The 15,137-nt window shown below is 37.0% G+C and overlaps 1 protein-coding gene across 3 annotated transcripts in view; it reads left to right on the top strand.

Annotated features, from left to right (window-relative positions):
- The window catches only part of CNTNAP5 (contactin associated protein family member 5), a 981,662-nt gene that overhangs the window by 242,020 nt on the left and 724,505 nt on the right, over window positions 1-15,137 (top strand). For all 3 annotated transcript variants that reach the window (XM_045203156.2, XM_053918555.1, XM_053918556.1), the window contains one exon: window positions 14,300-14,493. In XM_045203156.2, coding sequence (XP_045059091.2) covers window positions 14,300-14,493 — 194 coding nt within the window. The remainder of the gene's footprint in view (window positions 1-14,299; window positions 14,494-15,137) is intronic.

Consider the following 15,137-nt stretch of genomic DNA (forward strand, 5'->3'; position numbering starts at 1 on the left):
CAGACAAGTTGCTGAGATAGGAACAGAGAGAGTGTTAGCTTCCTAGGCAAGAAGCCTTCTGTTTGGCCAAGGGAAAATCTCTGGAGGAGGAGACAGTCAGTTCTAATTGTCAGCTACCACCCACTCATGGGGGATAAAGCCATCCTCTAAAGAGAATCTGAGTGGAGCCATGAAGAAATCTTCAACAGAACTACTTCCAACCCCAATAGCTCTTTCTCCCTTTATCTGCTTAAGGGCTTTCTTTATGTGCTGTTAATACTGCCCTGCCCTCCAGCAGTCTTCAATCAATACTTGATAGTGTCGATGTATAAAGCCCCTAGTTTCCTCCTGCTATGGTGGAATAACACTAAGGTGCATCTATGCTGGTAGGATTAAGTTCAGCCTTGGGAAAGGTGAGCTACCTGTTACACCATAGATTGGCTCTCTTTTATTCCTATCTCATCTCCATTGACTTCACCTGACTTCTTCAGGACAATTCAAATTCATGTCTCATAATTGACTTCTGGGAATCCAAACTGAGTTATACAGAGAGCCACTCCCCCATTCTTGTTTTGACTTAACCTCAATTATGATACCTGGGGCTGATTCAGATTCAGACTTTTCCCTCCTTTATATGAATCTCCTCTTATGAGCTCTGTTCTTTCCTGCCAACTGGCCTCAAGTAGGGCCACTACAGGTTTTCCTATGGGTATTATCTTATTTTGAAACCCACAGGGCATTTGGTCAAATTCCCACTTTACAAACATGCAGATAGAAGTATAGAGTCCTGGCTAGGGCCAGTATGCAATGTCCATGTCTTACTGTGCCTGGATAGTAGCAGAAAGGTAATGGCCAATGTACCAGCCAGCAACTTCCCAGACTCACAAGTTCTTGCTGGGTCACTGGTCTTGTTATAGATGGTTGGTAACAATGCTCTGAGCAGAAGTGCAAGAAGCCCTCCTGAGCACTAGGAACAGGCCTGTGAATGTTACTGCTTTTACCCATATGTATAGTGTTACATATTTGTGGGGAGCCTCTCATTAACATCACCAGGTAGTTTGTGCCTGAAAATTTCCAAACTTTTCCTACAGAGGCACCAACTGTTTAACAATTAAAGATGCAGCTTGTAATTCAACCTAACAACCCAGTCACTTGTGAGAATGTGATTATAGCTTTTAGGGCATTGTGTAAATCTCGGGGAGGTGCATGCCTAGGATACTTGTCCTCTATAGTGTGTAATTTTAGGGATTTAAAAAATGACAAGGCAGGCTTCACAGATTAGGTGTGAAAATGTTATTTATTATTTGTGACTCTTAGCTTCTGTTGGTCTTGTGCTCAATGGACTGTTTTTGAATGATAGTTGTAAAATGTCAGTTAGCAGAGACCTGAATATGTTTTGTGCCCATTTCCATATTGTGATATCAATCAATTCTCATTTCCCTTTCTGAGTTAGAAGAGAAAATAAGTGTAGAAAAGACATTTCTGCATTCTTGACTATTTTCTTTCATGCTTAAAGTCTACCTTGCATGTAAAGTTGGGAATAAACATTGTGGTGTAGAAGGCTGAGCAGAGACACCTGGGTCTCTTGTCTTTAAACCTTTCTTAGACTTCTTTATATGAGTAATTTTCTGCTGGTTTAAGACACTGGTTTCAAAGAAAAAAATTTAGGCAGGGAAAAGAAATGAGAACAACTTGGTTGGAGAGCAGTCTCTCACCATATAAGCTGCATAAACTAGTTGGTTCTTTGTGGCTGCATCCTTCTCTAGTGAATGAAAATTAAAAATACTATTACTGATTGCTTGAGAATCAAATGAGATATTAAAAAAGTTTGAAGTGTGGATTATGATTCTAGTGAGAATTTCAAAGAGAAAGAAGAAGGAATAGAAGGGAAGTGTTCTGTCTTTGCTATTCAGAGTCTGCATAAATGACTGGCTAAGATCTTGGGCTCTTGGGTACTAGATTTCTGTGTTTGAATTCTCTACTCTAACACTTACTAGTTGTGTAATCTTAGAAAAGCTACACAATCATTCTTGCCTCAGATCCCCACCTGTGGAATAGGGGTAATAAGATACCTGTCATGCAGAGCTACTGTGATTATGAATGAGTCAATGCTGGCCACATGCTTAGGGTAGTGCCAAACTATGAACAAAGACTGTTAGCTGTGTGTAGAAATGAACACCCCACAGGTGTGTGGAAGGGGGATGGTGAGAAGGAGCCAAACGCTAACTGGGAATGGAAAGAAATGTCCAAGGAAAAGGAAAGATGGGCATTTCTGAATTCAAAAATGTTCAGATTTCCTTGGCAATTGTAATTTTGACATTAAGTATCAACCCATGTTGGTTTGGGAGGTTTGGGAATCAAACCGAAGCAAGTGTCCATCTTTTTCTTTCTTTTAAAACAGCTTTATTAAAATATAAAACATGTACCACACAATTCACTGCTTAAAGCATACAATGCAGTGGCTTTTAGTATATTCACAAAAGTGTGCTTTCATTATCACAATCCATTTTAGAACATTTTCATTACCTCAGAAAAAAGCACTTATCCATTATTCCCCAAACTTCCATCTCTCCCAGCTCTGAGCAATTACTAATCTGCCTTCTGTAGAGTGTCTGTCTTTAAATCCAGACCAATTTCATATTGTTACTTTTTTGTTCTTAATAATTGAAAACTGCATGTGGTATTTAATTAATTTGGATGATTAAATATGTAAATAATGAATCACTTATTAGTCAAATATTGGATCTGACACTTCATAAGCTATCTCATCCTGTTTCCCAAACCACTTAGCATGTCATGAGCACCTTTCTAAAAATACAGATTATTGTCCCACACCAAGAAAAGCTAGATTCAGAGCCTCTCCTTCCTTCTCCTTTTCATTTTGTTCCGCCTAATTCTCTTTTGGTTCCTTTAGTACTTTTTGCTAAGGACCAGTGCTGTACTTCTATCCCCCAGAATCACAGCAGGTTTTAGTTGAACTGAAACCAAATCTTAAAATAAACTTAGAGGGGATAAAATTGTGGTAAAGAAGGTGGAAGTTGAGCCCACTTGCTCTCACCCCTAACTTGGATTCTTAGCTGATCTTTTTTCTGACAAATAACCTGAACAATCAATGGAATCTTAGCTGTTGTGAAGTTTGGAAGCCAAGGAGTAGAGAAGACACTTTACGATGGATGGTAAGGAGATTTTAGAGGTTGAAGGGGAAATACTCCATGCATGGCACATACAGCCTCAGAGATACTCATCAGAAATCACAGCTGTGTTGGCTCCCTCCCCTCTGAAGTCAGGGAACACAAGAATCGGGTCAGAAGTGACTTGGGAGAATACAGAAAGTTGGGCAGACTTAGGCTACACAGATGGCAAGAAGCACAAATGCCAACCAGGATAGTGCCAGAGAGAGAGAGGGACTCTATCTCCCAAAAGGATCAGAGGCCACACCTGGGTCAGGCAGAGGCAGGTGGCAGACAACAGTGATTGTGAGAGACTTTTGATTTTTTGGAGAGGCGGTGTGAGTGGAGAACCTAAGACTTGTTACTGCAGTGGGTGGGCCACAGACAGACTTTTTAAAAGGGGAGCTGAAGCATGTTTAACAGGGACCCTGAGCATAGCTGTCCTGCCAGCAAAGAGGTAAGACTGAAAGTTCAGCTTGCTCCCACTGAATATAGTTGGGCAGAGAGATCAGGAAGTTATACAGTAAGGGGATTTCTGGGCCCCAGCCCAGCACAGCTAGCAGCCTGGAGGATGAGCAGATTGGAGGGTTTAGGACTGTGTCTGCTGTGAGGGCAGTGGGCTGGGAACTGGATGGGCAGGAGTTGAACACCTGAGATTATTTACAGCCAGGCAGAACCACCTTCCCCAGCAGAGTTCAAACCTCTGGAAAGGGAAGAAGGTACCCAGCCCCCACCTCCTGCAGGACCGTAGGCACCTCATCCAACAAGGAAGCTCTGCAAAACAGACAGGACAGGGTCAAGAACCCCCTGCAGGGTGCATATCTGTAGGAGAAAGAGAGGAAAAGAAATGCCGAAAGCCCCATGTTATGCCTCTTTCCGGGAAACAAAATACAATGGTTCCTAGAGCCCTATTCTACTGAAACCAACAATGCAGGGGGATCAGAAATCTGTGCATCAAGGGGGAATCAGGGCCCCACTGAGACTCATCTCACACACAGACCTGTCATTAACACCAAGCAGGAAAAAGCTGACCCTCTTATATAGATTGGCCTCTCCCTTGAAACGGGCAGCTAGTTCATCAGAAACTACACATTATTGGAAATAAGATAGGACATGCCAAGATGGGTGGTGCAGGGGCTGGGTAACACAACCATAGTTTTCCCAGAAGACTGAACAATACCTCCCAGGGGAGACCCAGGGATCCTACCTCTTGATCACAACCGAAGCCCCCTCTAGATGCAGGTGAAGATGATACATGCAGTGCATCCAGAAGTTGGATGACCCCGCCCTGGACCTTGAGCTGATAAAAAGCCTAAGGTGGTTCCAGAAAAAGATAGAAATCAAACACCAAACTCTGCTGAGATGAATTCCATCACACTCTTCTTCAGAATTTGCTTAATTTTTTTTTCTCTCACATAGCCTTTTAACATTTTTTTTTATTTCAATTGTATTCCAACTAATTAACTATTTTGTCTTTTGGTTTTTTATCCTTTGTATCTATATCTTTGTATTTTTTATTTTATTTTAAACCTTACATTGTACACATCCCTTATCCTAGTCCATTTTTACTACATTATGATTTTTCTTATATTGGTTTTAATTTTCCCCCTTTCTATACTTTTCCCCCTATTCCTTCCTCTAACTACATCTCCTCCCTCTGTCCTCTCAAAATCATTTTTCTTTCCTTTGGTCAGCTCACATTCTTTTTTCCTTTCTTATAATATACTTATTTTCTTGCCAACTTTATTAATTGTTGCTTTTTTGGCATGAATATTGCAGTTGTTGTTGCATTCCTTCAATTGTGTTCCTATTTGTTTACAATTATTTTTTTTAAATTTTAAGTCCCATAGGTTACTCTCCCTCTGTCTTACTACACTTTTCTTTCCTCCTGATCTTGCTTATTTGAAGTTGGAATTTTATTCTTTCCTTCTCTTAGCCTTTATTCCATTCCTTACTCTTCTTATTTCTCCTCACTCTACCTTATCAAAATCATTTTTCTTTACTGTAGTCATCTCATATTCTCTTTCCCTTTCATATAATAGTCTTATTTTCTTTCCACCTTTATAAATCTTTGTGCATCTGTCATTGTTATTGACTCTGTTGTGGTTTTTCTTCAATTTTGTTCCTATTGGTTCACTATTTTTTAAATTTTCATTTAAAACCTCATATTATACTCTTCCCCTTTATTACTTCATTTTGCCATTGCCCTTTCCTTTTTCACTTATGTTTTAAATTCTATTTTCCCCGTGTCTTCACCTCGTTTCTATTCCCTACTCTTTTTATTTCTCCTCCTTCTTCCCTCTCAAAATCATACTTTTCTCTTTTTGTCATTTCATATTATTTAGTTCTAAATTATAATACTTTTAATTTCTTTCCACCTTTATTAGTCTTTCCTCAGTTAATGTTTATATTGTTGATATGGTAAGGTGGTATTTTTGCTGGTGTGGGTTTGGTTTTCTGGTTAGTTTTTCTCTGTCCTGCCAGCAACTGTATAACAGCAAAAAAGATGTGGTGGGGATCGTGACTATCAGTCAGTCATCCTGAGGGGAGAACACACCAATGAATGAACCATCAGTAATGAAAGCTACAACAAGAGGGCCCAAATAAACTGAATAAAGGGCATCCCTAGAGTATCCAAATCAGGTGACCACAGAGACTGCACGACTGAGTCCCACAAAACTCCAACCACAGAAGGTCACTCTTAAAGACAGGCAGTCAAAGCAGAGCAATATGAGATGCAGAAGCAAGCAAACAGAGTCACCTAAAATGAGGGCACAAAGAAACAATCCCCAACTGAAAGGAAAGGAGTAATCCCCATAAAAAAATTAAATGCATTTGAGGCAAGCAATCTATCATTCATAGAGCTCAAAACAATGGTTATAATGATGGTCAAGGAACTCACCTATAAGTGGAATATAATCAACAACACAAACAAGCAAGCAAGCAAAATATAACCAGAGATATTGAAATTAAGAACAAGAAGGGAGGTTGGAGGGGATAATGGGTAGAAAAGGGGCAAGAGTTGTCAAGGAACATGTATAAAGGACACAGGGACAAATCCAAAGGGGGGTAGGATTCGGGGTGGGAGGTGGGGATGGCTGGAGTAGGGGGAAGAGGGGGAGGGGAATGGAGCAACTGTACTTGAACAACAACAAAAAATATCAGAAAAAAAATATTGGTTAACTATTAAAATAAAAAGGAACTCAATGAGAACTACAAGGAACTTTATGGGAGCTACAAGGAACTTAGTGGGAACTACAGAAGCATGAAAAAAGACATATAAACTATGAATAAGAACCAGAAGGAAATGAAGAACACAATATCAGGAATAGAAGATACACTAGAAAGAATTAAATGCAGGCTAGATGAAACAAAGGTCCAAATCAGCAAGCTGAAAGACAAGTAGGAGAAAACACCCAGTTACAGCAACAGAACAAAAAAATAATAAATAAAAAAAGACAAAAAAAAAAAACCCAAGGGTAGATTAAGGGAGCTTCAAGACAACATGAAATGTAACAACATTCACATCATAGGGATATCAGAAGGAGAAGAAAGGGACTAAAGGATAGAAATAATAATGATAGAAAACTTCCCTATCTTGGTGAGGATAAATGACATGCAAGTTCAGGAAGCACAGAGGGACCCAATCAAGATGAACCAAAAAAGTCCCACTCCAAGCTATATTATAATTAAAATGGCAAAATTTAAAGACAAAGAGAGAATCTTAAAAGCAGAAAGGGAGAAACAGATAGTAACATACAAGGATCTCTGATAGGCTATCAGCTGATTTCTCAACAGAAACACTACAGCCAGAAGGATTTGATGCTAGATATTCCAAATAATGCAAATCAAGGACCTGCACCCAAGAACACTCTATAAAACAAGGTTGTCATTTAAAATGGAAGGTGAAATAAAGAGGTTCCCAGACAAAAGAAGTCTAAAATGGTACATGTCCACTAAGACAAAACTGCAAGTGATGCTAAAGTGACAGTTGTAAGAAGAAGAAATAGAGGCGGGACAGGAACAAAGGGAAAAAATGCAGTGAACATGTATGTATCAATAGTATGCTTAAATGTAAATCAATTTAATGTTCCAATCAACTTCCATAGGGTAGCTGAGTGGTTAAGGAAACATGATCTGTGTATATGATGCCTAGAAGAGACCCAGCTCAGAACAAAAGATCTACACAGGTTGAAAGTGAAGGGATGGAGAAAAATATTCCAAGCAAATGGACTTGTAAAAAGGCTGGGGTAGCAATAGTTATATCAGACAAAATCAATTTCGAAACTAAGACCATAACAAGAGACAAAGAAAGTAACTGCGTAATACTTAAGATAGTGATCCAACAAGAGGACCTAACCTTTGTAAACACATATTCACCCTCCACAGGAGCACCTCAATACATAAGGAAAATCTTGGAGGACTTTGAGAAGGAGATCGACAACAATAGAGTTATCATAGCAAATTTTAACACTACAATGTCAATGGATAGATCCCCAAACAAAGACTCAATGAAGATATTGTGGCATTGAACAACACTCAAGATCAAATGGACTTGATATTTACAGAACATTTCACCCCAAAGAAGCAAAGTATGCATTCTTTTCAAACACACATGGATCATTTTCAGTGATAAACTATGCAAAACAAGCCTTAAACTCAAGAAAACTGACATCATATTAAGTATCTTCTCAGATCACAGTGGATTGAAACTGGAAACCAACCTCAAGGAAAAAACTGGAAAACATTCAAATACATGGAGACTGAATAACTTGTTATTAAATATTGAATGGGCCAACAATGAGATCAAGAAAAAAATCAAAAAGTGTCTGGACACAAGTGAAAATGAGCACAAAACAACCAAAATCCTATGGAACACAGTGAACAATCCTGAAACAGAAGATCATTGCAACACAGGACTACTTAAAGAAGACAGAAAAATCTCAAATAAATAACCTAGCCTTACATCTAAAATAACTAGAGGAACAACACCAAAAGAAGCCCAGAGCAAGTAAAAGAGAGGAAATATCAAGATCAGAGCAGACTTAAAAGACATAGAGACTAAAATAACAATCCAAAAACCAATGAATCCAGGATCTTATTCCTTGAAAAGATAAACAAAATTGACAAATCTTTATTAAGATTCATCAAGAAAAAGAGAGAGAACCCAAATAAATAAACATCAGAAATGAAGGAGAATGAATCATCTATATCCCAGAAATACAAAGGATTGTAAGAAATTACTATGTAAAACTATACGGTAAGAAACTGGACAACCTAGGCAAAATGGACAGATTTCTGGAAACATATAATATCCCAAAACTGAATAAAGAGGAAGCAGAAAACCTGAACAGACTAATAACAACCAGCAAAATTGAAGCAGTAATCAAAAAACTCCTGGCACACAAAAGCTCTATACTGGATGCTTCACAGGTGAACTTTACTAAACATTCAAATAAGAACTAACAATTACTGTTCTCAAACTATTCCAAAAAAATATCAAGAAGAAGGAATACTCCCAAAGTTTTTGTACAAGTCCAGTATTATCCTAATTCCAAAACCAGATAAAAACACACAAAAATCACAGGCTAATATCTCTGATGAATATAGAGGCTAAAATCCTCAACAAAATATTGGAAATCTGGATCAGTACATTAAACAGATCATACACCATATTCAAGTAGGATATATCCCAGGGATGCACTGATAGTATAACACTCACAAATCAATAAATATAGCACATCACACAAACATAATGAACAACAAAAATTACATAATCACATCAATAGATACTGAAAAAACATTTGACAAAAAACAGCACCCATTTATGATAAAAACATTCAGCAAAGTGGGAATAGAGGGAGCATACCTAAACATAATAAGGGCCACATATGAGAGACCTAATGCCAACATCATGCCCAATGGACAAAGACTAAAAGTATTTCCCTTAAAATCAACACAGACAAGGGTGCCTACTTTTATCACTTTTATTCAGCATAGAACTGGAAGTTCTAGCCACAGCAATCAGAAAACAGAAAGAAATAAAAGGCGTCAAAATTGGAAAATATGAAATAAAACTGTCATTATTCACAGAAGACATGATAGTGTGCATATAAAACCCTATAGACTCTTCAAAAAAACTACTCTACCTAATAAGTGAATTTGGCAAAGTAGTGGGATACAAAGTCAATATTCAGAAACCAATGACATTCTTGTATGCTAACAATGAAGTATCAGAATGAGAAACTAAGAGAAAAATCCCATTTGCTATAGCAATAAAGAAAATAAAGTACCTAGGAATAAATTTAACCCAGGATATAAAATATCTGTACTCAGAAAACTATACAACACTGAAGAAAGAAATTGTGGAAAATACAAGTAAAAGGAAGCATATACTGTGTTTCTGGGTTGGAAGAATTAACATCATTAAAATGTGCATGCAACCTAAAACTATTTATGTATTCAATGTAATTCCTATTAAAATATAAATGGCATATTTCACAGATCTATAACAAATATTCCAAAAATTTATATGGAACTATAAAAGACTCCAAATAACCTCAGCAGTTCTGAGAAAAAAGAACAAAGAACAAAGTTGGAAGGATCACAATACCTGATATCAAACTTTATTACAAGGCCACTGTAATCAAGACAGTCTGGTACTCACATAAGAACTACACATAGATCAATGAAACATAATAGAGATCTCAGAAACCAATGTCTTTGTGATCAATTACTATTTGACAAATGGAATACAACCATACAATAAAGATAGCCTCCACAATAAAAGGTTTTAGGAAGACTGGACCAGTACTTGCAAAAAAATGATACTAGACCACCAATATATACCATACATCAGAATAAACTCAAAATGGATAAATGACTTAGATATAAATTGTGATACCTTAAAAATCCTAGCAGAAAACAGCTCATAATATTTTGGATATCTCATTTGGCAATATTTTTGCTGATATAATTCCTAGGGCAAAGGAAGTAAAGGAAAAATAAACAAATGGGACTATATCAAATTAAAAAGTCCCTGCATGGCTAAAGAAAAGAGAACCAATTATATTGGAGAACATATTTGCCAGTGATGTATTGGATGAGGGTTTAATCTTCAAAGTATATAAAGAACTCATATGACTCAACACCAAGGAGACAAACAACCCAATTCAAAAATGGGCAAAGAACCTGAGTAGACACTTCTTCAAAAAGGACATAGAGATGGCCCATCAGCACATCAACATCAGGAGCCATTAGAGATGCAAATTAAAACCACAGTGAGATATCATATCACACCTGTCAGAATGGATATCATCAGTAAATAAACAACAAGTACTGGTGAGGATGTGGAGAAAAGGGAACCCTAGTGCACTGTTGGTGGGAAGACAGATTGGTGCAACAACTATGCAAAACATTATGGAATTTCCTCAGAAAACTAAAGATGGAATTGCCTTATGACCCAGTGATTCCACTCCTGGGAATATACCCTAAGAATCTTGAAACACCAATTCAAAAGAACATATGTTCATAGCAGTTATATTTACAATAGCTAAGTTTTGGAAACAGCCTGAGTGCATATCAGTAGATGATTGGATTAAAAAACTTGTAAATCTACAGGATGGAATACTACCCAGTAGAAGGAAAAAGGAAGTCCTATATTTTGTGATAGCATGGATGGAATTGGAGATTAGGATAATTTATTCCTTGAATAAATTATCAAGGAATTTATATGTGTGGTCTTCATAGGTGCTTTTGATGGTTGAGCAAATTTGAGATTCCTTCATCTCATCTAACCTCTGGAGTAGAGTTGGGTCTTGAACCAGGTCTCTTGATTTTAAGTTCAGCATCTCCTTTTTCCATCTTTCCCCCAAAAGTCCAATAATGTAGTCTATAGAGTATGAGGCTTGGGCTGTGCTAGGAATGCACTAGACAAAGCCTCCAAATCATTCCGTATCCCATGTTTGAGAGAAGTTGGAGAAGTCTAGATGCTGTAATATTCTCAGGTGAGGTTATTTTTCTTTTAAAATTAAAACAGTCCTTTACGTTTCCATTCAATTCTTTTAAATTTAAACCATAAGAGTTATGGGAATTGTAGTTAATAATTACTGATACACATCCAAGATTACAGTCAGTACTGTCTTAGTTAACACCTTTAACTTGCCAAACATCAAAGTATCTGTGCATCTGTTACACCCCCAATATAAATAATAACTGAGAAACAGAAAGCTAGCATGGATATGATGTGTCTTTTAGAGCAGCTGCAAACAGTATCTTCAGTCAATTCTCATCATTTTTGAACACGCATTTATTCTGTAGAAGGAACAAAGTGTTTGTCATAGCAACCATGGCAACCCTGAGTGTCTAGCCTATTAGCTGTGATTTAGGGAGCATCTTCAATAGCAAGGAAAGAGTCCTTGGTGGCTATCACCTAGAGAGAGAGTGTGCATCCATTTAAGATCTTAGGCTGAAAGTCCTGGGCATAGATAATTCTTGATGAATGCTAACAGTAACAATTCCATTTATTTAATTTCAGGGGGATTAATAAACTAAGGTTTTTACTGTGGGCAAAATCGAGATGTGATTTCTAATGACGTATTTAAAGAAATCTTTATTTTAGCATTAACTCTCCCTCTCTTTTTTGTTTGTTTACTTTTGGTCAGGCTTTTGTGATTTAATTCTTTCCAGGTGGTGAGGTAAATTCCTTGTAATTTTTTTTGTTTAATCCTGAACATTATTCTTAGCATACATGTATATGATATGAATAATTAGAATAAATGAAGGAAAAATTCTGATGCATTACCAAAAAGACTAGTTGTTGATTATTGTAAGTAAAAGAGAAATAAAGTTTGAGAATTTTAATTTCAAAAATAGTAATGGCCTTTCAAAAAGTAATAAGCCCTATGTCATACCACCAGCTGTCAAATTGTTATATATACTCTTTATGCAGTAATCTATATAAATGTGACTAATGATATAGTTTATAAGATAAAGACATGCTGACAATACAAAATATGTTACATGAAAGAAACATAAAAATCACTTCGAAGGAGCACTTTCACTCCTCATAGAATTCATGAAACAGATTTTTTTCTATCATTTAAAAATATTATTGCTATTATGTAGCTTATACAACTTTGCTTTTTTTTCCACTTAAAAAAAAAAGAAGCCTCTTGAGATGGAAAGATGATGTGGAAATAGAGTAGGTTCAGGGTAATTTTAGATGTTGTGCAAATGTAAAATCTTCTTCTTAAACCTCCATGTCAGTTTTGAGAAGTTGGGGGTGTGGGGGAGATTACCCACGGAGGTGAAGAAAGAGCTATGATAAAAATGTACTTATAGATACGACTTCTCAAACGCCTCCTCTTATTGCCTTTGCTACTAATTCCTTTGCTAGGTTTTTGCAATAGAAACCTTTTGTTTGTTTGTTTGTTTGTTTGTTAAATAGTCTCAAATAGCTATGATTGAATCCTAATTGCCAGGTGTTCTAAATTTCTGGACTTCAGGTTCCTCAACTATATTATGGGAATTATGCTGTTTACTTCACAGAGTATTATTTATGTATTAAGATAGGCTAACCTGCAGTATCAATAGATTGCAGTGTGCAATGGCTTAAACACAACAGGTAGGACTTTGTTCTCATTCATGTTATAGTTTAAGCAGGTGTTCAAGCAGGGAGAGCTTTCCCTCCATGCTGATGCAAGATTCCAGGATCATTCCACTGTGGTTATGTCATCAGCTAGGACCCTGTTGTCAACTGCATTCATCAGTACCAGAAGGGAGAGCAGACAGAAAAGAGACCTGATGGCTTACATGTGGCAAATCTTTTTCTTCTTTTCTAAAAATTGATTTTATTGGAGTGACATTGATTCATTGGATTATGTATGTTTCAGGTGTACATTCCCAAGACCCATGACATGTATATTGCATTTTGTGCCCACCACCCAAAACCAAGTCATCTTCCATCACCATATACTTGGCTCCCTTTACCTTTTACTGCCCCCATCCCCTTCCCTCTAGTAACCACCATGCTGTTGTCTGTTTGTGTCTGTGAGTTTTTTTTATATCCCACATATAAGTGAAATAATATGGTTCTTAGCTTTTTCTAACTGACTTATTTCAATTAGCATAATATTTTCAAGATCCATTCATGTCATCTCAAATGGCAGTGTTTCATCTTTTCTTATGGCTGGGTAGTATTCCATAAATATTCCATTGTATATATGTGCCACACCTTCTTTACTCACTATTCTTTAAATTTTTTTTTTATTGTTGTTCAAGTACAGTTGTCTCATTTCCCCCCATCATTCCCCCATCCCAGCCATCCCCACTTCCTACCCTTGATCCTGCCCCACTTTGGCTTTGTCCATGTGTTCTTTATAGATGTTCCTGACAGCCCTTCACTCTTCATTCTTCTATTGAAGGACACTTTGATTGTCTTCATAAAACAAATAGTCACAAATCTATAAGAAAGATCACCAGCAAACTTACAGCATAAACAGGGATAATTTGTAACAACAAAACATTAAAGGGGAGGGGAACATTCTCAATTTGTAAAGGAGGATAGACTTTGCACATTTTTTTGCATGTCTCTTTCTTCAGCACTCAGCATGCTTTTGGTACTCAATAAACATCTGTTGGATGTTTGTATGCAAGAATGTATTGGATGAACGAAGACGAACCTCTCAAAGGTATAGCGATCTTTCATCTCTGTATCCACAGCAAAATACTGATTTCCAAATAGAACATGTTTGGAGTGAGATGAGCAAAGAAAAGAGAAAAAGGGAGAAAAGAAAAGAAGAAAATAAAAGAAGGAGATATTATTGAGACAGAAGATAGAAGACATGTTGAAAGTTAAGGCTATAAAAAAAAATTCACTAGGAATCCAGAGGATGGAAACTGTAATGACTAAGGAAAGAGAAAGAATCATAAAGGAAACAGCATTTAAGATGAATATTAAACCACGAAAGCAAATTAAATGGAGGGAGAGGTTGACAGTTGGACTAAGAAATTACCAGGAGTTTAAGAGCAGAGCCAGGGTATATTTGGGGTAATGACATCTTAGTTGAATGCTGTTTCATTTCTTTTTGGGAATTAAAGTCATGACTGTCTGAGATGTTACTACAACTCTCTGTCTGATCCTCCTTCAGGAGCTGGTGGTTGGTCCCCAGAGACTTCCAATGCTCAGCAGTGGCTCCAGATGGACCTGGGAAGCAAAGTGGAGATCACAGCAGTAGCTACACAGGGACGATATGGAAGCTCTGACTGGGTGACGAGTTACAATCTCATGTTCAGTGACACAGGGCACAACTGGAAACAGTACCAGCAAGAAGACAGCATCTGGGTAGGACATCTTTTCTCTTTATATAAATAATACTGAGATGTGATAATGGTAACTAGTGAACTTCTGTTGTTTTCCTGTACCCAGATTGTGGGTAGCTTAATAGCTGATGAGTACTCATTCAGACATACTTAGGCCATATATAATTCCTGTCTCCAGCATGGTTCTAGTTCCTGGGGAAATTAAGAGGCCTGTTGCTAAAGTTCAGTGTTTTCCTACTTTTCTGGCAACTTGGCTAATTCGCTGACAGGAACTCAGTTCTTTCATCTATAAAAACAGAAATACACTAGGAAAGTCTGATTATTAATGAGAATGTATTGATTTACTGAGTATTAATTTATTTATATAGTTATTGGTTTATTATATGCTAGATACTTTAAAGACCTTGTAATGACCCAATTAGTTCAGTTATGTGGCTTTACTAAAGTTGCATAATTTGTGAACCTTGGCATGGTAATCTGCAATCTGGTCTGACATTAAAGCCAGTGAGTCTAACAGACATTATCCAAGATTTGAAAACAATGGAGAAGGTTAAAAATATAAAACAAGAATCAAATTTAAAATTATCCTGTACTTATAAAGAATCTTCAGGTTGGAAGTAAAGAACAGTTTGCTCCAATTAAAAAAAAAAAAAAAACTTTCCTTCC

The sequence above is a fragment of the Desmodus rotundus genome, chromosome 2 (genome assembly GCF_022682495.2).
Source record: "Desmodus rotundus isolate HL8 chromosome 2, HLdesRot8A.1, whole genome shotgun sequence".
NCBI lineage: Eukaryota > Metazoa > Chordata > Mammalia > Chiroptera > Phyllostomidae > Desmodus > Desmodus rotundus.